At 38.1% G+C, this 25,582-nt stretch overlaps 3 protein-coding genes and 1 non-coding gene across 6 annotated transcripts; 3 read left to right on the top strand and 1 right to left on the bottom strand.

The window, feature by feature from the left end:
- The first annotated feature begins 223 nt into the window (after window positions 1-223).
- kri1 (KRI1 homolog) lies at window positions 224-14,041 on the top strand. Its single transcript, XM_057860563.1, has 18 exons — window positions 224-392; window positions 498-574; window positions 659-761; window positions 899-998; window positions 2,194-2,251; window positions 2,332-2,381; window positions 2,482-2,587; window positions 3,077-3,154; window positions 3,407-3,519; window positions 5,526-5,745; window positions 6,374-6,544; window positions 8,465-8,540; window positions 8,748-8,854; window positions 8,928-9,075; window positions 9,167-9,297; window positions 9,683-9,747; window positions 11,626-11,721; window positions 11,805-14,041. Exons 1-18 carry the CDS (start codon window positions 308-310, stop codon window positions 12,277-12,279), a joined length of 2,259 nt encoding a protein of 752 aa, XP_057716546.1. The 5' UTR covers window positions 224-307; the 3' UTR covers window positions 12,280-14,041.
- On the top strand, window positions 9,512-9,609 carry LOC130904992 (Z30 small nucleolar RNA). Its single transcript, XR_009060995.1, has one exon. It is a non-coding gene; the product is annotated as a Z30 small nucleolar RNA (small nucleolar RNA).
- A 560-nt stretch (window positions 14,042-14,601) lies between the features above and the next one.
- Window positions 14,602-23,735, top strand: spc24 (SPC24 component of NDC80 kinetochore complex). 3 transcript variants are annotated; one of them, XM_057817038.1, is made up of 7 exons: window positions 15,133-15,384; window positions 15,467-15,530; window positions 15,679-15,863; window positions 17,974-18,112; window positions 18,255-18,359; window positions 23,341-23,417; window positions 23,487-23,735. In XM_057817038.1, exons 3-7 carry the CDS (start codon window positions 15,704-15,706, stop codon window positions 23,600-23,602), a joined length of 597 nt encoding a protein of 198 aa, XP_057673021.1. In that variant the 5' UTR covers window positions 15,133-15,384; window positions 15,467-15,530; window positions 15,679-15,703; the 3' UTR covers window positions 23,603-23,735. The 3 variants fall into 3 exon arrangements, with proteins under 3 accessions (XP_057673020.1, XP_057673021.1, XP_057673019.1); XM_057817036.1 differs by having other exon boundaries at window positions 15,467-15,606; XM_057817037.1 differs by lacking the exons at window positions 15,133-15,384; window positions 15,467-15,530 and adding an exon at window positions 14,602-14,714.
- si:dkey-56d12.4 (uncharacterized protein LOC799220 homolog) lies at window positions 19,875-21,639 on the bottom strand. The gene is made up of 2 exons (XM_057817035.1): window positions 21,169-21,639; window positions 19,875-21,059 (listed from the first exon to the last, which is right to left on the bottom strand). Exons 1-2 carry the CDS (start codon window positions 21,611-21,613, stop codon window positions 20,023-20,025), a joined length of 1,482 nt encoding a protein of 493 aa, XP_057673018.1. The 5' UTR covers window positions 21,614-21,639; the 3' UTR covers window positions 19,875-20,022.
- Window positions 23,736-25,582: the final 1,847 nt, after the last annotated feature.

The following is a 25,582-nucleotide window of genomic DNA, read 5'->3' as shown; positions in this document are numbered from 1 at the left end:
GCATCTTTGACGTTTATTTAAAAAAAAAAAAAAAAAAAAAACTAAGATGTCTAAAAAGCGTTCGGAAATAAAGCAATTTATATTGATTTTTAAAAAGTACACGCTTCTATGACTATAATGTTATATTTCTCGAACTGCTCCGACACAAAATGGCCGACAAGTGACGACGCTCGTTCCCTTTGGCCCACATTGGGCTTAAAGCATCTAAGTGTATATATGTGACGTCTATGCACGCGCATCTCTACTATGTGATGCTAGTTCATCTAGCTTCTGGATTATAAACACATCACAAAACCCACACCGAACCATGTCTGACAAAACAGGATTTAAAATTAACACCCAATTCGCAAAGAAATATGATAGATATCGAGAGAAGGAAGAACTACAGAGACGTAAGTGTCTTAATTTACGCTCACGCTGGCTATGTCAACGTGGAATGAAGCTAACGGGTTCTTACCATTTTGACATTTTTTGTTGTTGTTGTTGTTGTCGTGCAGTAAAGGATCGATATGGAGATCGAGGGGATGACGATGAGTCGGAGTCATCTGAGTCCAGTTCGGACGACAGTGAAGTGGTTGGCATCGTTTTGCGATATTCAATTCATCAATATGAATTCAACAAATCAGATTAATTTATTTATTTGTGATCGACCCTTTAGGAGTTGGATCCAGAAATTGAAAGGGACTTTTACAGGACATTGTCACTCCTGAAGAAGAAAGACCCAAAGATCTATCAAAAAGATGCCAAATTCTACTCAGAAGGTGATACAAATTTTAATTGATAATTAGCCTTAATTTAATCTATATGAAGTTTATTGCGTTGCATTTTATGTGTGAGAAGCGCTGTATAAATACCTTTTGATTCATGGTGTTAACCCCGACTAAACGATTTTTCTCAGACTCACCCAACACTGACGTGAAACCTTCCACCTCAAAGTCAAAAGTTAAGCCCATGTACCTGAAGGACTATGAGCGCAAAGTCATACTCGAGAAGGAAGGGTGGGTGACCTACTCATAGTACTCAGTGTTTTTTTCTGGTTGGACTGGACGATAAATCGATTTTATTCAGTTTTTTTTTTTTTTTTTTTTTTTTTTAATGATGATGATATCCTATGGTTATGGCCCCAAGTAATACAAATGGATTTTTTTCATAGTGTTCAACACATTGCCTGCTATTGACAACAATAGACATCCGATTCATTTCAACTGGGAGGACTGCCTGGGAATGTTCATGTTTCAATGGCAGCCAATGAGTTCATTGAGTGCCCTAAAAAGGGGTCAAAACGTCTTTATCAACTATGCTGTGTTAAAAACTATGCCGCCGCTGTAAATAGTACAATTTGTCTCGAAAATTATAAGTACACCTCTTCATAACATTGTCCTTTTATATCAAAGGAAAAAAGTAATATAAATCAACTTAGAATAAAGTATACGTTTATTAACATTGTTTTGTCTGTAACAAAAAAAGAGTTAAGGCGCATCAATTTGCCTGAGTATAAAAGTCATATCCAAACTAAAAATACACTCAAGGTAGATTTTTTTGACCATTTGATTCTGAAAAATAAAACTTCATAAAATCAATCAATAATAATAAATTCAAATTAAGTGACAGCGTCATTGGACAGAGGGACCGTTTGTATTTTTGCTGCAGCCAGTATCAGCTCCTTTGCTATGGTGTTGTGTTATTTTGCACTGGTTTACTGCTATAACATTGACAAAGAGGGACGATTCCTGGCAGTATTCGGCACGTTTTCGCTGAAAAACAATCAAGCGGCTTATCAATGTGATCGGGTTCTAATGTGACGTTTTAATTGATTTGACTTCCCGCTGTCCTCTGCAAACATTTTTGCACACAGTAAACGGACTGGTCTTTACTCATCTCCTAGTGTATTCTTTTCTGTCTGCTCTTATTCTGTTCAAAAATACTGCGCACACTCTAAAAATGAGAGCACTGCCACCTACTGAGTGGGTGTAGAGGTACACTTTATTCTCATAGGGCAAAAAGAAGTGTTTCCCCGAGGTCACATGCGCCTGCCCCACTATTTGAGAAGTACTGAACTGAATATGTTGGAAGAACATTTAGGGTTGTACTGTGTCATGGATGCATTTACCTGCTGTAGTTGGACTTGCTCAAATTAGGATGAAGTCAAAGGTCCACACTTTTTTAAATTGCAACGTGTATTTGATATTTCAGAAAATATGAAGACGAGGATAGTGACAGTGATGATGAGGAGGTAGCAAAAAGACTAGAAGTGGGTATTGTCATGAGCTGAAATTGCAGCCATCAATTTAGACGTGTTTTCAATGTTCTAAAGTTGTTTTTTCTTTTTAGAGAGCCTCTTCCCCCAGCTACATGCAAGAGCAGAAGCAACTGAAAGAAAGGTACCTACAATCTCTTTTAATAAGAAAGTCAAGTCAGTCTATGTTTAACAGCAGCTTAAAGACGCCTATCAAAAACCCGGATCTCAAAAATTCGTTTCAGTTTCCGAAAGTTTGTTCAAGATAGTGATGATGATGACTGCAGTGAAGGCAGTGGAGAAGGGGTCTCCCAACTGCTTACGAGGAGGATCAAAACACAGGAAGAACAGGTCAGAAACAGAACCTAAAGGTGTCCTGTACATTATACTATAAAAAGGAGGTCCCCCAATTCCCTCAAGCAGCCACTGGGACACATTAGGAGGAGTTTGTTTTTGATAAAAGTGATTTATTTACACAATAAAGTATGCTCTTAAAGGGGATGGCCTCAGATACATACGCTTTTACTCATTGTCTGCAATTAATGGCGCTAGATGTTCAATCAATGTTTACTGCGAGGGCTGATTGTTGCCAGCCCCCCATTCAAATTGGATTGGACGTATAGCGCCGTCAATGGCATTAAAAAACCGTTACTCAATGCTAGCCATCAGGGTTCAAATGGATTTGATTTCTATCACTTTCAATGGCAGTGAATGATCAGTGAATCCATGAAGTTGTTTTCCATCCACCGATTAATAAAACACAGTAAAACACAACCTGTACCCACAGTAGACTGAATAACAAAATACTTATGATAGCTCCACATGTCTATTGGTTTCTAGGACAAAGAGGAAGCCGACTATATGGAGTGGCTGAAAGGGCAGAAAGATCTTGATGGACCTGAGGAGGTGAAGGAAATGGTAAGTACTAGTATATGTGTATTCCTAAGCTGTTTCATCAGCCAATTTATTGCATGCCTGCATGGAGATGTGCTCAACAGATATTAAAAGATAGGTATCCTTGGCTGGCACACCAGAATATAGTGTTGTCATATTGTTGCCTACAAACATAACAAGTTCTCAAACCTACATTCTAATGTAATAAAATTGGCTTGATGAGCTAAAAATACATTTTATATGTGTTGGAACGAAAATTGTTTTTCATTGTCACAGAAATACCTACGAGACTACTGGAATGACCCTGAACTGGATGAGAAGGAATGTTTCCTCCGAGACTATGTTCTGAACAAACGCTACAAAGATGATGACGATGAAGACGAAGAGAGGTGCTCTATATATTTATATTACACTTTATGTCTGCCTTTTCATTGAGTAGCAATCAATCGAGGGTGTTGTATGCCTTTCTCTTTTTTCTTAATTAGCTTGGGTAAACTTTGTTCCCTATGAACATGGGCATAATAAACAGTAGGAAAAAAATCACCGAATTTTTTTTTTCTTTATTGAACAAGTCACTATTAGTGGTACTCAATGAAGACCTGGTGCCCAGATATGTTAACGTCACATTTTGGGTCTTGTTGGACACACTTGCATACCCAATGTAAATATTTTGTAAAATATTGAGTCAAAATAAAGTGCAATCCCTATGTCATAAATATATTTTTCCCTACTGCTACTTGTGCTGTCAGCACCCACATAAAAGTAATAACTAGTGTTGCACCGATACCATTTTTTGGGCCCGATACCGATATAGATACCTGGCTGTGCAGTATCGGCCGATACCGATACCATTCCGATACCACTCTGTTTGCATTAAAAAAACACACATATATATGTATATATGTTTATAATATATATATATATATATATATATATATATATATATATATATATATATATATATATATATATATATATATATATACACGTATAAGGGATGCAACGATACAGTTAAGTCGCGGTTCGGTACGATTTTCAATACAATTCAATACATTTAATGCTCTGAAACAGAAAATACAACTATTATTTTTTTTTTTTTTTTTTTATTTGCTAACAAGCAAAAATAACAGTGCCATCATATAAACAAGCATTTTAGTGCATAATATTTATGTGCTTACTTCTTACTGAGCTGAAGAAATTTTGTATATAAGTGTTGAGAACAATCTTTACTGTTTGTAAAGTGGGGCACACTGTTGATTGCTGCAGCTCTCTTAGCAGCTATATTTATCATATAAGCAAAACATCCTATTTGTGGTCCGAGTCCATCTGTAACATGTGCTGAATTAACAGTATTTGCAGCATTATCTATAGTCACTGGTATGGATTGATTTGGCCTGCTTAACTTCCATTCAGTCATGGCGGTTTCTAATTCATCAATGTAGTATACGGACTACGCGTCGCTCTGGGCTCACGCAGCTAATGGCATGGGATCTAATGTAGCACATCTAGGTTGCTATTTGAAGATATCTAGTGTGTGCGCGCGAGAGTTGGCATGGGATCTAACATAGGACATCTAGGTTGCTATCTGATGATATCTAGTGTGCGCGCTGCGCCGCTTGAGTGTTTTCTGCCCACAGAAGTCACTTCTGCTCATTACTGCACAAGCACAACACCAGCATATGGCAATCGACTTTCATAAACAGGACGACTTTGAAGTACGGCGCTCTTAATTTGCCACTCGTTGTTCATCATGAAAACATGAGTTTGCTTAGTCTCTCACGGTCTTAAGCTGTCTGATCCCATCGGCGCTACAACAGCATGCGTTAGCTTAAGCATGCTACTCGTTTGTGAACGCTATGTTAGAAACGCAGCGTAACATCGCGGATATGCGTTGTAGTGGACATCCTTTATATTGAAAACGAAGGTGTTATTTTCGTTTGATAATTTCGAGACAAAGACATACAGATGTCATGCATCGGGATTTGGGAAGTTGAATCACGTGGGGAGGACAGTTCATTTGTGCTAAAGTGATGCCAGTAGATGGTATCGGCGCCCTAAATGTTGGTACTCGTCGATACCGATACCACCAATTCGGGCCAGATCGGCGCCCCCTGCCGATACTGATATCGGTATCGGTGCAACTTTAGAAATAACCACAAAGAAACAAAATCTTTATTGTATAATAATCTATTTGATAACTGATTGCTACATTTCCTTTTTAGCAACAAAAAAAAACAAAAAAACAAAAAACAAATTAAGCTTTTTTTGATCATCCGCAACAAAAAAAACTCAATTCATAGATTTTATTGGCCAAGCCCACTTCCTTCCTATTGAAGTTTCAAAGTGAAAATATACAGTGCATGAAGAATAACGCAACACAATTTATCATTTGGAGGATCCCAACCTATGAGGAGGTCATCCAGGATGATTCCGAAGAGGAAGGCGAGATGTTTTTGGTGCGACAGGAGAACTTTGAGCGAGGCTACAACTTCCGATTTGAGGAGCCCGATGCTGAACAGATCAAGACCTATCCTCGCACCATTGCTACTTCAGTCCGCACCAAAGATGATCGCAGAAAACGCAAAAGAGAGGAAATCAAAGAAAGGAAGGAGATGGTATGTGGAAATTTGGTTGATTAAGCACATTGGTATATCCGTGGTGAGAAAAAAAACTGTCAGGCTTAATGTAGGAAATAAACAATTAAAAACAACACGAGCGTAACAGATGGAGAAATACAATTTATACCATAACAAAATATTCTCGACAAAAACGAGGCCCGTCATTTTCTTCCATATTGTATCACAGGATTACTCATTGGCTGCAATTGACAGTACTAGGTCCATTTGGACTGGGAGGGGCGGGTGAAGATTCGTTCATTTGCCCCTCTCAGTCAAAATGACTAAAAATGAGCATTCAAAGCCAGTGTTCCCAGTTTAAATGAATTGGACACAAATTCTTCTCAATGGCAGGCAATGAGCTAATTTTGAGTCACTTCCTCGTACGTCACTTCAAGTTGGTTTTTGGTCACTTCCTGCACAGTAGGCGAAGTAGATACAAATTCTGATCAGAATGATCGTAGTCTGTGTGGGTTTTTCTTTTTATTTTGTTTAGACTTTATCAAACTGTTTTGTTTATTAGAAGAGAAAGAAAACTGTTGCTGGCATCAGGAAAATGTGCAAAACCCTGTGTGATTCGCGCTTGAAATCCTATCCCCATCTTCTGTATCGTCCACAACTTTTGTAGGAGAAACAGCATAAACGGGAGCAGTTGAAGCAATTGAAGAACTTGAAGCGAAACGAGATCATGGAGAAACTAAAATTGCTTCAGAAACTCACTGGCAATGACGAGCTGGCTTTTAATCAGGCTGATCTGGAAGGAGACTTTGATCCGCAACATCATGACCAGCTCATGCAGGTGGGTGTAAAACATCGCAAAAAGGCATATTTTGGCTCAATGGCCTTATTCCCATGTAGCCAATATTCAGGATAAGGTCAATATTGAGTTTTGATGACGCAAATTGTAATTTCCAAATTTTTTCGAAACATGCAAACTGGTAAATTTTTAAGAAATCTCGTTATCCTGGTACATGCTACTACCAATAAAAGACTTAGTCTGCTTTCACTCCTATGATCCGTTTGTTTCATTTCGATTTTCGATATAGTTGCCTCCTTTTACGTTTAGTGTGTTGCTATTAGGACTGCAACTAACGATTACTTTCATAATGATTAATCAGATTAATGTCACTTTTTTCAAATGACCTTTACAATTTAACTTGGTGGTTTTAGGCATGTTGTAAGTAACAATGAAAACAAAATTGATGACTATTTCGTTGGAAAATAATGTTTTATTACAGCTTGCTGACTTAACTGTAGTCTACAATTGTACTGTTTTACGTACATTGTTTTTAATAAAAGTTCTAACTACGTATAAGCATAAAAAGAATTTCTATGTACACAAATCAGAAAGTGCTGTTCATTCAAATAAAAAAAGTGCAGTTGATTGACATTTTTTTTTTCTTGTGTATAAAGCGCTGATATAAATTATGTCATGACTCATTTATTTTCTTTAAACAAACTAAACAATAAAATCGAATAAGAAAGAGGCAGGCTAATGAATCAGTTTTCTTTATCAAACATTTATTTATAAATACAATCCAAATCCAATTTCAGAGCACACTCTCGTATGACAATTTACAGTTTGAATGGGAGTTTGTGTTGAAAGGAGAGACTAAGCTGTTGTCTGAATGGGTTTATATGTGTGTGTTTTTTTTTTTATTTAAAAAAAAAAAAAAAAGGTAACTACATACTAACAAAACTCAAGTGCCAATATGCTTCTCCAAAACACGATACAGTAGTACAAACGGACACTTAAGACACTGATTAGCATAATCGCTAACTAACTAGCTTAACGCTCCGTGCTAAGTAGTAACGTCTCATCAACAAAAAATAAAACAATACAATTGGTTTCATTTAATCACCTCTGACGGAGGCACACTGGATCTAACAACACAAAAGACAATCCAAATCCAGACACTTCATAATATTATTATTATTATTTAGCAATCCAACCTGAGTGTTGCCATGAACTCCCTCTCCCTTGCTGTAAGTCTGGCACATCGATCAGGACTAATCTTGGCCCATTCTTCTCTACAACTCTGCTGTAGTTCGTCAGATTCCTGGGATATCTGGCATGAATCGCTGTTTTTAGGTCATGCCACAGCATCTCAGTGGGGTTCATGTCTGGACTTTGACTTGGCCACTCCAGAACGTGTATTTTATTCTTCTGAAACCGTTCTGTAGTTGTTTTGCTTCTGTGTTCTGGATCATTGTCCTGCTGCATCATCCATACTCTTTTTAGCTTCAACTGTCTGACAGATGGCCTCAGGTTTTCCTGCAAAACATCCTGATAAACTTTTGAATTAATTCTTCCATTAATGATTGCAAGTTGTCCTGGCCGTGAGGAAGCAAAACAGCCCCAAATCATGATGCTCCCTCCACCATGCTTCACGGTGGGGATGAGGTGTTGATGTTGGTGAGCTGTTCCATTTTTCCTTCACACATGACGTTGTGTGACACTCCCAAACAATTCAACTTTGGTATCATCAGTCCACAAAATATTTAGCCAAAACCTCTTTGGAGTGCCCAAGTGCCTTTTTGCGAACATTAAACGAACAGCAATGTTTTGCGTTGTGTTGGTTTAATTTGACTGTATATTTATGTCTCTTTTTTTTTTAAGGTTTCAGATTAAAGCTTTCCAGGTCCATTAAGTTCTTGGTTGAATCTTTAGATGCTATACTGTATGCCTGATGTGTACGAACTTTCTCTGTATTTGCAGAAATTCTTTGACGAAAAGTACTACGGCGAGCAAGAAGATGATAAACCACAGTTTGAGGATGATGATGCATTTGAGGGTAAAGTCTGGTCGGCTACTCTGTTAATTCTCATGAAGCCTTCAAATATTTTTGTTGCAGTTTTTGACAAACCTCAAAAGGTAGTCAAAATGCTAGGTTATAATACAGTACATGACAATTGATTGTGAGTTTTCGAACACATTTCTTTGTGTGCCTCGTTTAATACGTTTCTTCATATTGAATATATTTAGTTTGTGTATATAACAGAGCACTGGAACTGGGACACGTGGACGGGAAGAGAGCAAGAAGAAGAGTATGATGATGAGGCAGACTATGATGCCTCAGAGCCTCACTGTGATGACCAGGATTTTATTGTAAGTTCATCCTTCGTATGAGGAAAATTCTTGTCAAGAAATTTTTGTAACATCTTCCTATATATTAAAACAGATGGATGCCGACTATGATCCCAGCCAGCATGTTTCTAAAAAGCAGAAGAAGAAGATGAAGAAGGCTGATGTACCTCTGATGGGCAAGAAGAAAAAGAAGTCTCACTTTGCAGAAGTAGTCTCGAAGGACAAGCCTGTATTTGATCCTCGTAAGCGTCAGCAGACCTTCTAAAATGCCTTGCCTACTACTTTTAGGTTTTCATATTGCGGTCATATAAGTTAGTACTTATTATTTTTCAGAGGAGAAGAGCTTCGAGGAGTACCTGGACGAATACTATAAACTGGACTACGAGGACATCATCGACGACCTCCCTTGTAGGTTTCGTTATAGGCAGGTTCTACCCAATGACTTTGGTCTCTCCACTGATGAGGTACGCATAGGAACAATTTTCCGATCTGCTATATCTAGAACCCGACGTCAAAACCTGATGCATGCAGTCCGTCCAGAAAAGCTTTTTCGAATACAACCGTTTTTTAAATAAATACAACATAAATATTGCCAATGCTGTCATTTAAGATTGGATATTCATAGCTGTATGTACACGCACAGGTCGGTGCAGTGTGCCTTTGTTTTTTCCCCCTGTGCTGCAGTGATGAGTTTTTGGAATGACCTGGTATTGCCTCCTTCAGGGGAAAGCTCTGACCAGGGAATGATTTTAAACTTTAATCTTCTCTCTGAGCAGACCACCACGTCTTACTAAATCACAAAATAATGTTTTCTTTAATTACAACTGATGAGCTCTTTAAATTCAACAGATCTTGGGTGCTGAAGATAGGGAGCTCAATCGATGGTGTTCTCTGAAAAAGACCTGCATGTTCAGGTACCGAATCTTATCGTGAAGGGTTGTGCATTTGGTACCTGGGCCTTTAGCGGCCTTAATCAACGTCTTGATACCATCATTACATCATTTCAATTATAGATAAGGTTCTAGAACCCAACACGTAAATATACTAAATATTCTAATACTACCACTGGATTAAGTGCAGCCCCCCTATGCTATGAAGGACATAATATAATTGACTGACCGAAAGAAAGAGATCCCGGATACAAGCGGCCGAAATGAGTTCGCTCCGTAGGGTGTCGGGGCTCTCCCTTAGAGATGGGGCGAGAAGCTCAGGAGGCACTCAGGGTCGAGCTGCTACTCCTCCACATTCAGAGGAGCCAGCTGAGGTTGCTGGGGCATCTGGTTCGGATGCCTCCCGGACGACCCAGGACATGCTTTCTCGACTGGCTTGGGAATGCCTTGGGATCCCGCCAGAAGTTGAAGTGGCTGGGGAGAGGGAAGTCTGGGCTTCCGTGCTTAAGCTGTTGCCCCTGCGACCTGACCCTGGATTAAGCGGTAGATAATGAGTGAATGGAGAATGGAGTAAATATTAGGTGAAAAATCAAATTTATGAATTATGTTTTTTTATTGCAAATGATTCAAAAAACATTTTTTAAATGTTGTTTATGACAAAAACGGAAATCTAGCATCCAGTTATTCATTAGATTGTTATATGAAAAAGTTTTTTTTCCCTTCGTGAAATTACTATATTTTGGAGCTGATGGCAAAAATGAGGGTGAGAAAAAGAGAAAAAAAAAGTTTTAAACCCTTTATCTGCCAAGTAACTATTTTTGGTAATTAAAAAAAAACTTAACCCTGTAAAGACCTAGCATCCATAACATGGACATCGTATTTTGGGTAATGTAGGCTACAATAGTTGGAATATAAGTGTATAATTATAAATGTGACCTACATGACCGAAAAAGTGATGTCCACATATGTGGATGCCAGTGGATCTTTTTTTCTTTTCCATCAATGATCATTATTTTTGTAGTATTTCATATATATACAGTTAAAGAATTTATCAAATAAGGAAAAGGTGTTAATAAGATCAAAATAAAATAAATGTACACCAGTTATGGCCCCCAATAATGCGCTAAAGTTGATATATTTTTTATTTAATAGTATTTCACTCATTGCCTGAGGTGGATAGAGTAGCCAAAAATCTTACTCAAGTAAGAGTAGCGTTACTTCAAAATAATATTACTTAAGTAAAAGTAAAAGTAGTCATCCAAAAATTGTACTCATGTACATGTAAAAAAATGTATTCGATGAAAAGAATACTCAAGTAGTGATTAACATTGTGAGTAACTGTTTACAATGTTTTATTTTGTTTTTTAAACAATGGTATATATTTTTTTCTCAGCACAAAGTTAGCTATATGAACTGTTATTATAATACTGTATTATATTTGCAGTCTTGTTCTTGTGTTCAGTGGGTTATAGCCTCTCTCTCTCTCTCTCTCTCTCTCTCTCTCTCTCTATCTCTATCTCTCTCTCTATCTCTATCTCTATCTCTCTATCTCTATAACCTATTACATAACCACATTAAGACCCCCACCCAAAAAAATAATTACATTCTTGTGAGAGAGAAAAATCTACAGAAAGGAAGCATCATTTGTTCAAAGAGCATGAGTGCCCTCTAGTGGAGAAAATACTTCCTCGTTTGATTAGTTAAAATTGTTTTGACCCTTCTCTCTTGGTTTTTTTTTTTTTTTTTGTCTGTTTGTTTCCTTAAAATAGAAAGAAAGAATCATATTTTATCATCATATTGACCAACCCTAATTATAGGGCTTTCACCGCAAGTTTTAAATTTACAGTTATATGCATCTTTCACCCATTTTGATTATTGGTTGTCCTGCTGTCACCTATACAGATCCGACCAGGAAGAGAAGAATGATTTGAAGAACTACAAGATAAAATCAAAGAACGATAAGAAGAAAAGAGAAATACTCGTGTCTGTGTATTCTGAGTGAGTTGAACAGGCTGTTGTTTTTCTATCCACTTGCATGGCTGTTGACATTTCTTATATCGTTATCTGGTTTGAATCAACAGCAAAGATACAGAGGGGTCACACGCAAAGGCCACGATGGGAAAGAAGCGACGTGACCGTGTGAAAAATGCTGAAAGGCGCAACAGAGAAGCTGAGGACAGTGACACAGACACCAAGATGGACCCATCGTATGAGACTGTGAAAGCACTTCGAGAGATTGGGTCTGATGTGGAGGAACCAGAGGAGTTTCTCACGAAAAAGATCAAACTAGAAGAGCAACCACAGCATTCCCTTCCAGTTGAAAAAGAGGTTCAGGTTAAAGACCAGGTTAAGACTAAATTGGCCAAGAAGCACAAGCAATCGGGAGGACACCGCAAAACAGGAACAGTTGGCGTAAAAATTGGAGGACGGGAGTTTAGTAAACAGAGGCTGAAGGCATATGGTTTGAATCCAAAGAGATTGTTCTTCAGGCAGCTCGGAAGGCAAAAACGGAAAGAGCAACAGAAGAAAGAGAAGAACAAAGTCAATGCTACTTAACTGAGCTGCTGTTTAATAGACTGGCATGGTCCAAATGTGTCAGCATTTTTTTTTTTTTTTTACATTAATGCAACTCATTCGCTGCCATGATGGTGACAGAAATCAAATTCATTTGAACTTGGTATAGCTGGCATTGAATGATCATGTTTCAGTGCTATTGATGGCGATAAACGTCCAATCCATTTGGACTGACAGTGCTCGCTGTCAGCCCTTCCAGTCCAAATGGATTGTATGTCCATCACTGTCAATGGCAGCGAATGACTTAACCTTCGTTAAAATTTGGGATAATGTACAATACAGACATTTTGTTTGGGCTTTTAGAAATTTTTAAATAAAAATCCCAAGAAAAATAAGGACTCCACAGTCACTCACACTTGTGATGTTTTGATTGTCATTAGTATTTACTTTTTATTCCAGGACTGTATTTGTGAGTCAGAAACTTTGGACTGATTGAACAATCTGCAAAATAAATCACATACTAGTCCTTCTAAAAAAAATAGCATATTGTGATAAAGTTCATTATTTTCTGTAATGTACTGATAAACATTAGACTTTCATATATTTTGGATTCATTACACACAACTGAAGTAGTTCAAGCCTTTTATTGTTTTAATATTGATGATTTTGGCAAAAAAGTCAAGAAAAAACAAAAATCCCTATCTCAAACAATTAGCATATCTTGAAAAGGTACTCTAAAGAAGCTACTAACCTAATCATCCGAATCACCGAATTAACTCAAAACACCTGCCAAAGATTCCTGAGGCTTTTAAAACTTCCAGCCTGGTTCATTACTCAAAACCGCAATCATGGGCAAGACTGCCGACCTGACTGCTGTCCAGAAGGCCATCATTGACACCCTGAAGCAAGAGGCTAAGACACGGAAAGAAATTTCTGAGCGAATAGGCTGTTCCTAGAGTGCTGTATCAAGGCACCTCAGTGGGAAGTCTGTGGGAAGGAAAAGACGTGGCAGGAAACGCTGCACAACCAGAAGAGGTGACCGCACCCTGAGAAAGATTGTGGAGAAGGGCCGATTCCAGACCTTGGGGGACCTGCAGAAACAGTGGACTGAGACTGGAGTAGAAACATCCGGAGCCACCGTGCACAGGCGTGTGCTGGAAATGGGCTACAGGTGCCGCATTCCCCAGGTCAAGCCACTTTTGAACCTAAAACAGCGGCAGAAGTGCCTGACCTGGGCTACAGAGAAGCAGCACTGGACTGTTGCTCAGTGGCCCAAAGTACTTTTTTTCAGATGAAAGCAAATTTTGCATGTCATTTGGAAATCAAGGTGCCAGAGTTTGGAGGAAGACTGGGGAGAAGGAAATGCCAAAACGCCTGAAGTCCAGTGTCAAGTACTCACAGTCAGTGATAGTCTGGGGTGCCATGTCAGCTGCTGGTGTTGGTCTACTGTGTTTTATCAAGGGCAGGGTCAACGCAGCTAGCTGTCAGGAGATTTTGGAGCACTTCATGCTTCCATCTGCTGAAAAGCTTTATGGAGATGAAGATTTCATTTTTCAGCACGACCTGGCACCTGCTCACAGTGCCAAAGCCATTGGTAAATGGTTTACTGACTATGGCATTACTGTGCTCAATTGGCCTGCCAACTCTCCTGACCTCAACCCCATAGAGAATCTGTGGGATATTTTGAAGAGGAAGTTGAGAGACACCAGACCCAACATTGTGAATGAGCTTAAGGGTTTAAGCTCATCGAAGCATCCTGGGCCTCCATAACACCTTCAGTAATTTCTGCAAAAAGATTCCCGACCAAGTATTGAGTGCATAGCTGATACAATTAATTGAAGGTTGACTTTTTCTGTATTAAAAAACACTTTTTTTGTATTGGCCGGATGAAATATGCTATTTTTTTAGATGAGGATTTTGGGCTTTTCTTGACTTTTTTTTTTTTTTTTTTTTTTTTGCCAAAATCAATATTAAAACAATAAAAGGCTTGAACTACTTCAGTTGTGTGTAATTAATCCAAAATATATAAAAGTCTAATGTTTATCGGTACATTACAGAAAATAATGAACTTTATCACAATATGCTAATTTTTCTAGAAGGACCTGTGTATATATTCTGAGCAACTTCATTATTATCTTAAAACCCGAACAATAGGAACATAAGGCACCCATACAAATTTTCCTTTACACCCTTGATTTGGTACGCTATAATCCATTCATATCGCGTATAAGGCTAAATTTCTCAAAGGAGTCGATTAATTTAATATTTCTGTATTACTACTTTTAACATCATCGTTATTATTATTATATTAGTAATAGAACTTTACAAGTTTCACACCAACATACCTTCTCACTTCCGAACAGCAGGAGGCGGTAGCAAAACAGTAGTCCGCTGAGCCGTTGAATATCCACCCTTGCACAGCAAAGAAGAAAGGTCGCGGGCTCAGGATTTGAATCAAAAGAAGAAAAACTACTCTGGTAATATTGCTCTAAAATTAACGTTTTCATTAGTACATGAAACGTTTACGTTGCTATACTGGTTCGTTGTGTAGATTTTACTATTTGCGTATTGCTGATAATTCCGTAATGTGACGAATGTTTTAAATAACTTTTGCATAAGCGATAATATTTGTTTATGGTGTTTTGTTCTCCATTCCGTGTTTGTGTGGACCGGTGGACACATTGCCGTAAAAATAGATGAAAGAGGGATAACTGTTCTTCAGAAACAGAACAAAAAAGTTATTGTCGCGATGTACTATCGTTTAATGTTCAATACTTAAACCCTATTAAAAGCAGTTGGTTAATACATGCCCTTTTTTTTTTAGTTCGATTAAATTTACCATGCATCGTATTACTTTTTGATTGGACGTCCAATGTTATCAATGGCAGCCAATGAGTTAAAATCAAAATATGAAAGGATACAATTGAAGCAAGATGTTTCATAACTGATCACTTTCATCTTTTTCAAATTTCATGTTTTGAGCTTTCTCATGGGTGCCTCCATTAGTTTTCTATGTATAGACTGGCAAGTTCCATTCATTGTATAGTATGAGAAATTGAAACCTTTTGTCATTTTATGCCACATTTTACAAGTTTACATGGTATATAATGAAGTACTGTATAATTTTTAGGGTGGGGAGGATATATGGTGAGTGATCATTAAGAATATATTTTCCTGAATGTTCATTACAAGAAATGATTTGACTGAACAAACGTTTATTTGCTGACAGCCCTCCCAGTTCAAATGGATTAGATGTCTGGCACCCTCAATGACAACCAACGAGTTAATTAAGTGTATGTGTCAGTTTTTAGTGAAAACTACTGAAAACAAGTCCCACAGACCCAAAAACCATACGACAATAGCAAAATGGTTGGCTTTAATAAAAACTTAACTGCTCACATTGATCACTCTTTAAATGTAATAATATATTATTTCTTTCAGTGAAACAAAATACCACCACATCAAAATGTTCGAGGATCAATTGGACGACTTCCAGGAGACCCTGGATGCACTTGTTGCCATTAGTGGCTATCAACTTGAGAAGCTGAATCGAGTGAGCAGCTCACATGAATCTTTCTTTGATCGACATGAGAAGACCAGAGAGACTGTGACACAGATTTTAAAAGGCAAGGAATCATACTATTTATTTTTTCTTAGTATCTAACGCAGGGGTCGGGAACCTATGGCTCGCGAGCCAGCTCTGGCTCTTTTGATGGCTGCATCTGGCTCGCAGACAAATCTTTAATTATTTAAAAAAAAAAAAAAAAAAAAAAAAAGGTTTCGTTGTACTTCTTTACGTGAAACGGCGACGGTCACCGGTCATACGCTGGTGTTGTGCAGTAATGAGCATATGTGACTTTTGCGGTGTAAACCTTTTTAGTGCTCCGACAACACTCGCGTACTTTGCACTAGATATCATCAAATAGCAACCTAGATGTGCTACTTTAGATCCCCCCAAGTTCCATGCTATTGGCTGCGTGAGCCCGGGGTGATCATGGGACACCTAGTCCATATACTACAACCGGCGACTAGAAAGCCGGTTCGCAGTAATTTTGGTGAGAAAGTGGCAAACATACATGTCATTGTGTCTATCTATCTATTGTTCATAAGACTTCAAGAATAAGCTTTGTATTACATTTATTGTAATAGCTACAGTTTAAAATTTAGTGCTTTAGTGGCGATCTATCTATCTATCAATCGCATAGGCAACGCAGATGAGACAGAGACACTGTTCAAGTGGGGTTGCCATATTTTGCTGTCGAAAATGGCGGCTGATGTGTGGGTAAGATCAGGCAGTAAACTTTCCTCGTTTTCAGTTTCCTTTTCCGCGTTGTCATCTAATTTTAGTAGGGCTGTCAGAATTATCTCGTTAACGCGCGGTAATTAATTTTTCTAATGAATCACGTTAAAATATTTGACGCAATGAATGCACATGCCCAGCTCAAACAGATTAAAATGACAGCAGTGTCATGTCTACTTGCTACTTGTTTTTTTTGTGTTTTGTCACCCTCTGCTGGCAGTTGGGTGCGACTGATTTTATGGGTTACAGCACAATGAGCATTGTGTAATTATTGACATCAACAATGGTGAGCTACTAGTTTATTTTTTGATTGAAAATTTTACAAATTTTAAAACGAAAACATTAAGAAGGGTTTTAATATAAAATTTCTATAAATTGGACTAACATTTATCTTTTAAGAACTACAAGTCTTTCTATCCAATTGATCGCTTTAACAGAATGTTAATGTTAATGCCATCTTGCTGATTTATTGTTATAATAAACAAATACAGTACTTATGTACAGTATGTTGAATGTATATGTCCATCTTGTGTCTTATCTTTCCATTCCAACAAAAATGTACAGAAAAATAGGGCATATTTTATAAATGGTTTGAATTGCGATTAATTACGATTAATTAATTTGTAAGCTGTGATTAACTCGAAAAATTTTAATAATTTGAAAGCCCTAGATTTTAGAAACCCTTTTGAGAAGATGGCAAAAAGAAAAAAAGACGAGGAATATCGTACTTTTCAGCAGGACATAAATGAGGCGCCGTTTTTTATCTCGCTTTGGATGAGTCAACAGATGTAAGCTATTTATTCCAGTTCAGCATGATTGCAAAGATTTGACTATGAAAGGAACAACAAGAGGGGAGAATTTATCCAAGTCCTTCACTGAGTTCGCTAAAGAAAAAAATCTACCGATGGATAAACTTGTTTCGGTGTGCATTGATGGTGCTCAGTGCATAAGTTTCTCAACGCCTGCATGAAGCTTAACCCCACCAAGTATCAACCAGACTACAAAGCCATCAGCAAAACCATGCAGCACCAGAAGTCGAATTAATGGTAAGAAATACTCATCACTGATTCGCAACAGCATAACAATGTTATTATAAAAGAATTCAGAGAATTATTGTACTTTAAAAGTGTTGAAATTACATAAAATGCACACATTACTTGTATTTTTAGTTGTAAGCATATTGTATGGCTCTCACAGATTTACGTTTTGAAAATATGTGGTGTTCATGGCTCTCAGCCAAAAAGTTTCCCGACCCCTGGTCTAACGCGTTTAGTGTCAAATCTCCAATCTGTACCTTTACACACCCCAACCTGTTTATAGACCAAATATCTTTGGTTAATCAGACTGTAGTTTCCATGCATCCATTTTGCTTTCCAAATGTATTAATCAGACCTTACTGTAAACAACTTTTATCTTCATTATATTTCAACACTCAGATATGGCTGAGCAAGAAGAGTGTCTGGCAAAGAATCTTGTTGACCTGGAGGCAAAAAAGAATCTGAATGAACTGGAGAGCCTGCAAGAGGAGCTGACGCAGTGCAAGATCAAGAATGAGACGTTGGACTCAGAATTAGAGTATACTTTTACGCACAACTGTTGCATTTTAATATTTTGAAGGAACCTCTGCCGCCTAATTTCGCACCACCTCTACAAGCTATCATTAGAAACCGTTATCTGACCAGCATTGCAATACTAGTGTCCTTAACCTATACCCCAGGCTTCTGCAGCGCGAGTTGGACAAACTGAGGAAACAGGAGGACGAGCTCACAGCAATGGAGACTGAGATGGAAGAAGATACCACTGAGGTCATCCCGTCTACATTGTGAGTGTCTGCTTTTTCATCATTGAGTAGATGGCAGTGCAGCTCGTCATCACTTCAACAGCCAAATTAATTCATTGATGGCTTCTTTCTTTTCCACTGAGTGTTACTTTAAAATTTAGTCTCAACTCATTCATTGCTAGCCCAGGTAGGTTTTGTGTTCACAGAGTATATAGTGTGTAGTTAGTCATACAGAAAGAACGTTTATAGACGAGTTTCTAACATACTTCCGCTTTACCGCGCAACTTCTGTTTTCCACATTTTTGAACCAAAGCAACAATGGCGCTAGAGTGGCATTACTCATCAAAACCCCTAAAAAAACACAATTTGGAAATACCGCATCCATATGCATATGAAGAAATGGCTGAGGGTCACCACAATCGAAATATTTTCATATATTATTGATTCAATGGCAGTGGATGAAATCGCAATCAGGAACCTGAAAAGCACCAAAGGATTCCCGTATCTGCACAGCAACAAAGTTAAATGTGTCCCTATACAAGAACGCTGGAATTTTGTGTTCATGAAAGCAGATGTGGAACCAACCATCAATGCTCTGTACCACAAAGCAAAAGTATGGGTGCTGGTAACAGGTGGGAGAGGTTGAGACTGCAGACTGCATTTGTATAGGAGGTCCAGGGCGTTCATGTGGCCATGCTGCTGCTGTGTTATGGAAGGTTTGTTTGTTCTTCTCATGTCTGCATTTTCATGTTTCCAATGCTCCAAAAATACTAAACCTAAAATCTTGCACATGTAACGACTTGTCTTTGTTTTTTATTATGATAATATTAAACATCACCATAATTACAAATCATTACTTACAACTACTGCTGCAGCTGCTTCTACTGCAACACGTGCTAACTACTGGGCTAGGAGTACAAATGCTGCTACTAATCAGTTCGTGTAGTATCTGTGTAGAATGGTACAATTATGTTAAATTTGACCAGAATTCGGTGTTTAGCGTCATAGCATCATCTTTGCTAAATGTAGTTATACAACGATAGAAAAATGGAAAACACTCATCGACTACAAGTCAGACACAGGCTTATTCCCCTAAATGCAAGTGTTACAGGTTTTGTGTTTGTTTACAGGTGGAAAATGTGGCTTATTCCCCTAAATGCAAGTGTTTCAACAGTTTTGTGTTTGTTTACAGGTGGAAAATGCTGTTAGGCAAGGGAGGACACTTGATGTGCCTCAAAACAACACTCATGTTGATATTCACACATCTAAACTACGTGCATTTACTTTCTACACACGATGCTTCAAGTTACGTATGTTACTTTGATGATGGAAGGCTCGAGTTATGCTCCTCCTACGTTAATATTGCAAATCAAGACATATTTGCTCATTTTCCATATTGTGATTTATTGACCTGTTTTGCACATTACGCTCCACCTACGATAATATTGCAAATCAAGACATATTTGCTAATTTTCCAAATTGTAGTTTATTGACCCGTTTTGCACATGCACCAATTCTTATAAATATCACAAGACACTGAATCATGTTGTCCATAAGTTTTATTGTGATCAATATCTGCAATCAAAAAAAACAATGGATGTACAGATACATGAGTGATGCTCATAATACCAAACTATAACAACCAGGTGAAAAATACCTTGTAATGTTTCATAGAAACAATATCATCTGCTGCAGCACTTCTGCATTAGGCAACTGTAATATTATTTTTAATTTTGCCAAATTTTAGTCGCTTTTGTGGCTGGTGCCTTAGTTTACACCTCATGTTAACACAGGCTGCACAGATTGTTAGAATTTTGTCAAACCTTGGGGCTATGGAAATGGGTACAGTTTGCGACAGTATTTTGAACACTTTCAGCCTCTGGATAGCCCATTCAACATGTTTAAGCACATTGGGCACTCTTCTGGTGCGTGTTACTTTATTTAACTGACCACGCTTGTGGCTAAAGGCAGGGATATTTAGCTTCACCTTCCTTTCATGCAGCATTTCATGAATAGTGAAACTCCGGTCCGCCAGTACCTCATCACCAGGCCTCAAGGCCTTCAACAATCCACTGTTCATTGTGATGCACTTTTCACTGCTTTTACCAGCATACCCCGCAGATATAAACATGATCAGCCCATGGGGGGACACAGCAACAAGATACTTTATATTGTTTGTACTTTTATGATGACTAAAAGTGGCACTGGGTATGTTCAGGTTTGTTGCTCTCTGAATTGACGTCTTTGCACATTTAATAATACAAGTGGTGTGAGGGTACTTCTTTTTAAATGCGGGTGGCATGTTCCCACGAATCACACATCTTGGTAGCCAGCACACCATGGGCTCAAGCTGCTCACCCAGGGTGTCAATCCAGTAAGTGATTATGTTACTAACTGTAGACGTGCACACACGAAAACGGTGGGCCAAATCTCCTAATGCAAGATTTTGTCTCAACTTCATTAGGGTCATCAAAATTTGGTCCACTATGGGAATAGAACATGACTTTTTTCCAAATTGCAACATCGTTGAAACCAAAGTGTAAAAATTTAGAAGCTTAAGTCCAGTGTACAGCAGAGAAGAAGAATCATCCACAATCACACCATAAGCTGTTGGTTGAATCTCCGTCTGTGTCGCTTTGTGTACACAAGGGACGACTGAAGCGTAGGTATGATCACGCCATGTGAAATCCTCCCACTGCGTTGTTGCGTCTCTGAACTTCGGTTCGTCACTTTCAGCGATTTCTAAAACGCAAAGACGCACACTAAATACAATTTCTACTAATACAGAGGACAATCACAACATATCCGCACCCAAAAAATTACATAAACATTGTAACAATGGAAGACTTACCATTACTTTGGAAGTTCCTCTTTCGCTTGCCTTTCTTCGTCTCGGGGGGACGGTCGCATCCCAACCAAAGTTCCGGGAAAGGATGCTCTTTTGTGGGTTTCCTATCAACGAAGTGATAAGAACAAACATATAATCTTTTCGGTGGATTTTTTAATTTTAAAGCAGCTAGCCACATCCTTGACTCGTCCTCTGCTTTTGGTTTCTGATGGAAAGTGTATGGCGGGGTACATCCACAGTGGCGCTTTATCGTTGGTCGGTGATCAAAACATTCCCTTTCCAGCCATGTATTTAGGCGTCTCCAGGAGTTCACACAACCACGTACAGCACAAAAAGTCCCAGAGCCTCGTACACGTCGGGTTGAATCCATTTTGGGGCATTCCCCGTGTTCCTCTGGTTTGATTTTAAGTTTAACGTTGTCTATGCACAGAATAGCCCAACTGCACATCTTGTAGTTGTAGCGCTATCTGAACCGGAAACTCGTCGCAGAAAATGTTAAGATGGCGCCGCCTGTGTTAGGAAACGTTTTTTTTTTTTTTTTTTTTTTTTTTTTTTAAAACAAAAAACAAATTAACAATCAACAATACAAAAAAAAAAAAAAACACACACAAATATGCCAGGGGGTATGAACATACCACACAATGTATATCAGAGAGAAAATTAAAAACATTGTAATCAATTACTCACAAAAAAGTTCTAGTTTTTCCACAAAGATAGTCTTTTCAGCTTTCAAATTTTTTGATTTTTTTTCAACAGAATTATGTAGCATACAGTTTCGTTATGAAAGTTAGAAAAGGAAGGTAACAGCTTGGTAAATTTACATTTGTGGAGGTCGAATTTTGATTATAAAATGAGTAGATTAATAACATTCCCACTCTCGAGATTCTTTTATATATATATATATATATATATATATATATATATATATATATATATATATATATATTCCCATTTGAGTTCTAAGTCCACATGTGGATTCCTGCTGAGAAAATTGCTAAATTCTTTCCAAAATGTATTTTTAAAAAAGGTGCTGAACTGTCTCTGGATGACTTCCACAGAACGAACAGTTTGTATCAATGTCCTGCTTGAATTTTTTCATGTAATGGTTTGCGGGATAGAATCTATTATTTGTCAATAGAAACATGTTGGGGATAGTCCATACCTTAGACCAAATTATATCTCCAACAACCTAATTCCAAAAAGACTTAACATATAGTATGGATCTTAGTTCATTCTGAAATAGAGAACGAACAGATCTATATGAATTTTTGTTATATAGCAAAAATAATTTCCCTACACTTGAATTTAGTATATTTGGAGGAGATACACTTTGTAATGGCAAGTTTATGTTTCTGCACAGCATAATGATACCTGAAGAAATTGCATCATAAACAATGACATATTGCTGAGGTCGAACTGGAAACTGAAAATAATAGGAAACGTGTTCCATCCAATAATACCTGACTGCAGCCGACAACCTACAAACTACGCCCACTTGATGCTACTGTAGATATCACATGTATATAGAACTAGATGCGAAATGAGACTCAGCGGCATAAGCACATGAATAGAGAACTAGATACGAAGTGATAAACTCGCCGACGTTAGTAAGCAGCCGTCATCTTAAAGCAGTAGACTTTTCAGGAGGGCACTTTTATAGCGAACCTAACTAACTTGTTATTTAATATACTCCTAAATCGGCAAAATCTTGACTTGAATCTATCTTTAAATGATGAAACACTTTTAAAACTTTCACATGTCTAAAGTAGACAGAAGGAATTAATGCAATAACAGGAGCAATTTTAACAACTTTAATGGCTGATTCAAAACATTAAATGACTTCCAAACATAGCAACAATGTACAATGTAGTTATCGCAATATGCGCAATACCCCTGTGTCTAGTTAAGTTTAGGGTAAGGATTGGTCTAGGGCCTATTGCCCCAAAAACCCTTTGAACTTCACATAGTACAGTAAACACATTTTTCGCGCCACCTTACCAACAGGAGGCGTGGTTTATAGCGTGGCTGCAGCTGCTGTCAGACCCTTCTGTTATGACTGGGAAGGGTGAATTAGCGAATGTTCATTCGCCCCTCCCATCAAAATAGATTGGATGTCCATTGCCGTCCTAGATAGCCAAATAATTAATATTTTTTTTTTCTATTTTTACTCAACAGACACGTTGTGAAGCTGTACCAATTAATAACCAAGATCAAGTGGGATGTTGATACAGACGCACCAATCCTTAAAGGAGGTACTGCCTTTGTAATTGATTAAATTCTGGGTGACTGCAATTACCATAACTACATTTCTCTGCTTGCAGTGCATTATGGACAAGATCTGGTAACTCCCATCAACATCGACACCACTGGAAAAACTCGTCGTGAGATAGCTGAAGAGTTGTGGAGCTTAGTGAGCACAGAATGGGGGAAAAAATAATGCTTTTGTGCAACTTTGTCTATTAGCAGTGTGTGTCCATGTATAAAAGCAGTTGTATGATTTTGTATTTGTATTGTTTTTATGTATGTGTTTGATCTTTATTTTGTATAGCTACTTATTGTTGTTGATTAAACCTCTCAATAAATGAATGTTCATGTTCTATTTAATCCAGGGGTGGGCAAACATTTTGATTCGTGGGTCACATTGGATTCTAATATTCTGGATTTTGGATATAGTTTTACGTGTAGTGTGCGAACCGCATAGATCGGGGTCAGGAACCTTTTTGGCTGAGAGAGCCATAAACACCACATATTTTAAAATGTAATTCCGTGAGAGCCATACAATGTGTTTAAAACTAAAAATACAAGTAATGTGTGCATTTTATTTAATTTCAACCCTTTTAAAGTACAGTAAGTATCTGAATTCTTTTTAATAATATGGTTGTGCTGTTGCTAATCAATGATGAGTATTTCTTACCATTAATGCGATTTCTGGTGCTGCATGGTTTTGCTGATGGCTTTGTAGTCTTGTCGATACTTAGTGAGGTTAAGCTTCATGCAGGCGTCGAGAAACATAGGATGCGTCTCTTTTCATGTTCACAAAGAAGTGCCACGAATCCTGTTTTTCCCCACCATGCACGGCGCACCATCAGTGCACACCAAAACAAGTTTATCCATCGGTAGATTCTTTTCTTTAAAAAAAATAAAATAAATCCTCCCCTCTTGTTGTACCTTTCTTAGTCAAAACTGCAAGACTTTCCTCATGTAGTGTGTCACCGACAACATACCTTGCAATCACGCTGAATTGGCATAAATTGCTTACGTTTGTTGACTCATCCAAAGCGAGAGAAAAAATCGGACGGCATTTATTGTCCTTCACTTGCGTTGCCTCAATTTGATTTGACATCATGATATTACGATCGTGAACAATTCTTACCGACAGAGGCGTATGTTTTATCCGTTTAATTATCTTGTCTTTATCCGAAAAGTAGTCAAAAAGTTCATCGGCAACATCAATCATTGCATATTATACACACCGCAGAACCTGTTCTCTCAACAAGGGCAAATTCCTCTGTCCATTCCTGCTGAAAAGTACGATACTCCTCGTCTTTTTTTCTTGTAGCCATCTTCTCAAAAGGGTTTCTAAAATTAGCTGACAACGCCAATAAAACGAGGGAAGTTTACGTCCTGATCTCACGCACATCCGCACATCGCCCGCTATTTTCGACAGCAAATTACGGCGACCCAACTTGAACATTGTCTCTGCCTCATCTGAATTGCCTATGCAATAGATAGATAGACACAACGTCATGTATGTTTGCCACTTTCCCACAAAAATTACCGTGAACCGGATTTCTAGTCGCTGGTGACCGTCGCAGGTTCGCGCATGGGCAAAGGAGTCTTAACAATTTTTTTTTTTTTTTTTTAATAATTAAATATTTGTCTGCGGGCCAGATGCAGCCGTCAAAAGAGCCACATCTGACTAGCGAGCCTTAGGTTCCCGACCCCTGACATAGATAAAAACAGCACGCAATAACCACTTTACTGCATTGTAGTTTTCAGGGGTAACAATGTTTTTTTTCCACAAGAGGGCGCTCATGCTCTTTGGATGTGTGACTTATGATAGTGTTCTGGTCTGAATTTAATGATTTTTGTAATAATGCATTTCATGCATTTTCTAGAGAGCTTTTCATGCCACGCCAAGACACTTCAGAAGAAAGATGGAAACAATAGCTCAACAACAAAACAATCATAAAAGTAGATTTCAAATAGGATAAAAGTAAAATCAGAAATTAAGAGGTCAAGATAGAACAGAGCTAAGGATCGTGGTGGGTAAAACAGAGTAAATAAGTGTGTTTCTATTCTGGATTTGAAAAGTGAGAGGGTTGATAGTTTGCGAAGATCGGGGGGTAGGGAGTTCCAGAGGTGGGGGGCACTGTGACTAAAAGTTCTGGAAACAAAGGTGGTGAGACAAACACGG

This window comes from Corythoichthys intestinalis, chromosome 16, assembly GCF_030265065.1.
Source record: "Corythoichthys intestinalis isolate RoL2023-P3 chromosome 16, ASM3026506v1, whole genome shotgun sequence".
In the NCBI taxonomy this organism is placed as follows: domain Eukaryota; kingdom Metazoa; phylum Chordata; class Actinopteri; order Syngnathiformes; family Syngnathidae; genus Corythoichthys; species Corythoichthys intestinalis.
Note: the sequence above shows the minus strand (reverse complement) of the source record. Positions and strands in the feature narration are given on the sequence as shown.

Bases quoted from the DNA above. Each gene is read 5' to 3' on its own strand.
- kri1 (XM_057860563.1), top strand. From the start codon at position 308: ATGTCTGACAAAACAGGATTTAAAATTAACACCCAATTCGCAAAGAAA. The intron at 999-2,193 runs GTGGGTGACCTA...TTGATATTTCAG, and splicing joins GTCATACTCGAGAAGGAAGG to AAAATATGAAGACGAGGATA. The intron at 8,541-8,747 runs GTAAAGTCTGGT...TGTATATAACAG, and splicing joins GGATGATGATGCATTTGAGG to AGCACTGGAACTGGGACACG.
- spc24 (XM_057817036.1), top strand. The intron at 15,607-15,678 runs GTTGGCTTTAAT...TATTTCTTTCAG, and splicing joins CATACGACAATAGCAAAATG to TGAAACAAAATACCACCACA. The intron at 23,418-23,486 runs GTACTGCCTTTG...CTCTGCTTGCAG, and splicing joins CGCACCAATCCTTAAAGGAG to TGCATTATGGACAAGATCTG.
- si:dkey-56d12.4 (XM_057817035.1), bottom strand. From the start codon at position 21,613: ATGTGCAGTTGGGCTATTCTGTGCATAGACAACGTTAAACTTAAAATC. The intron at 21,060-21,168 runs GTAAGTCTTCCA...TTTGCGTTTTAG, and splicing joins GAGGAACTTCCAAAGTAATG to AAATCGCTGAAAGTGACGAA.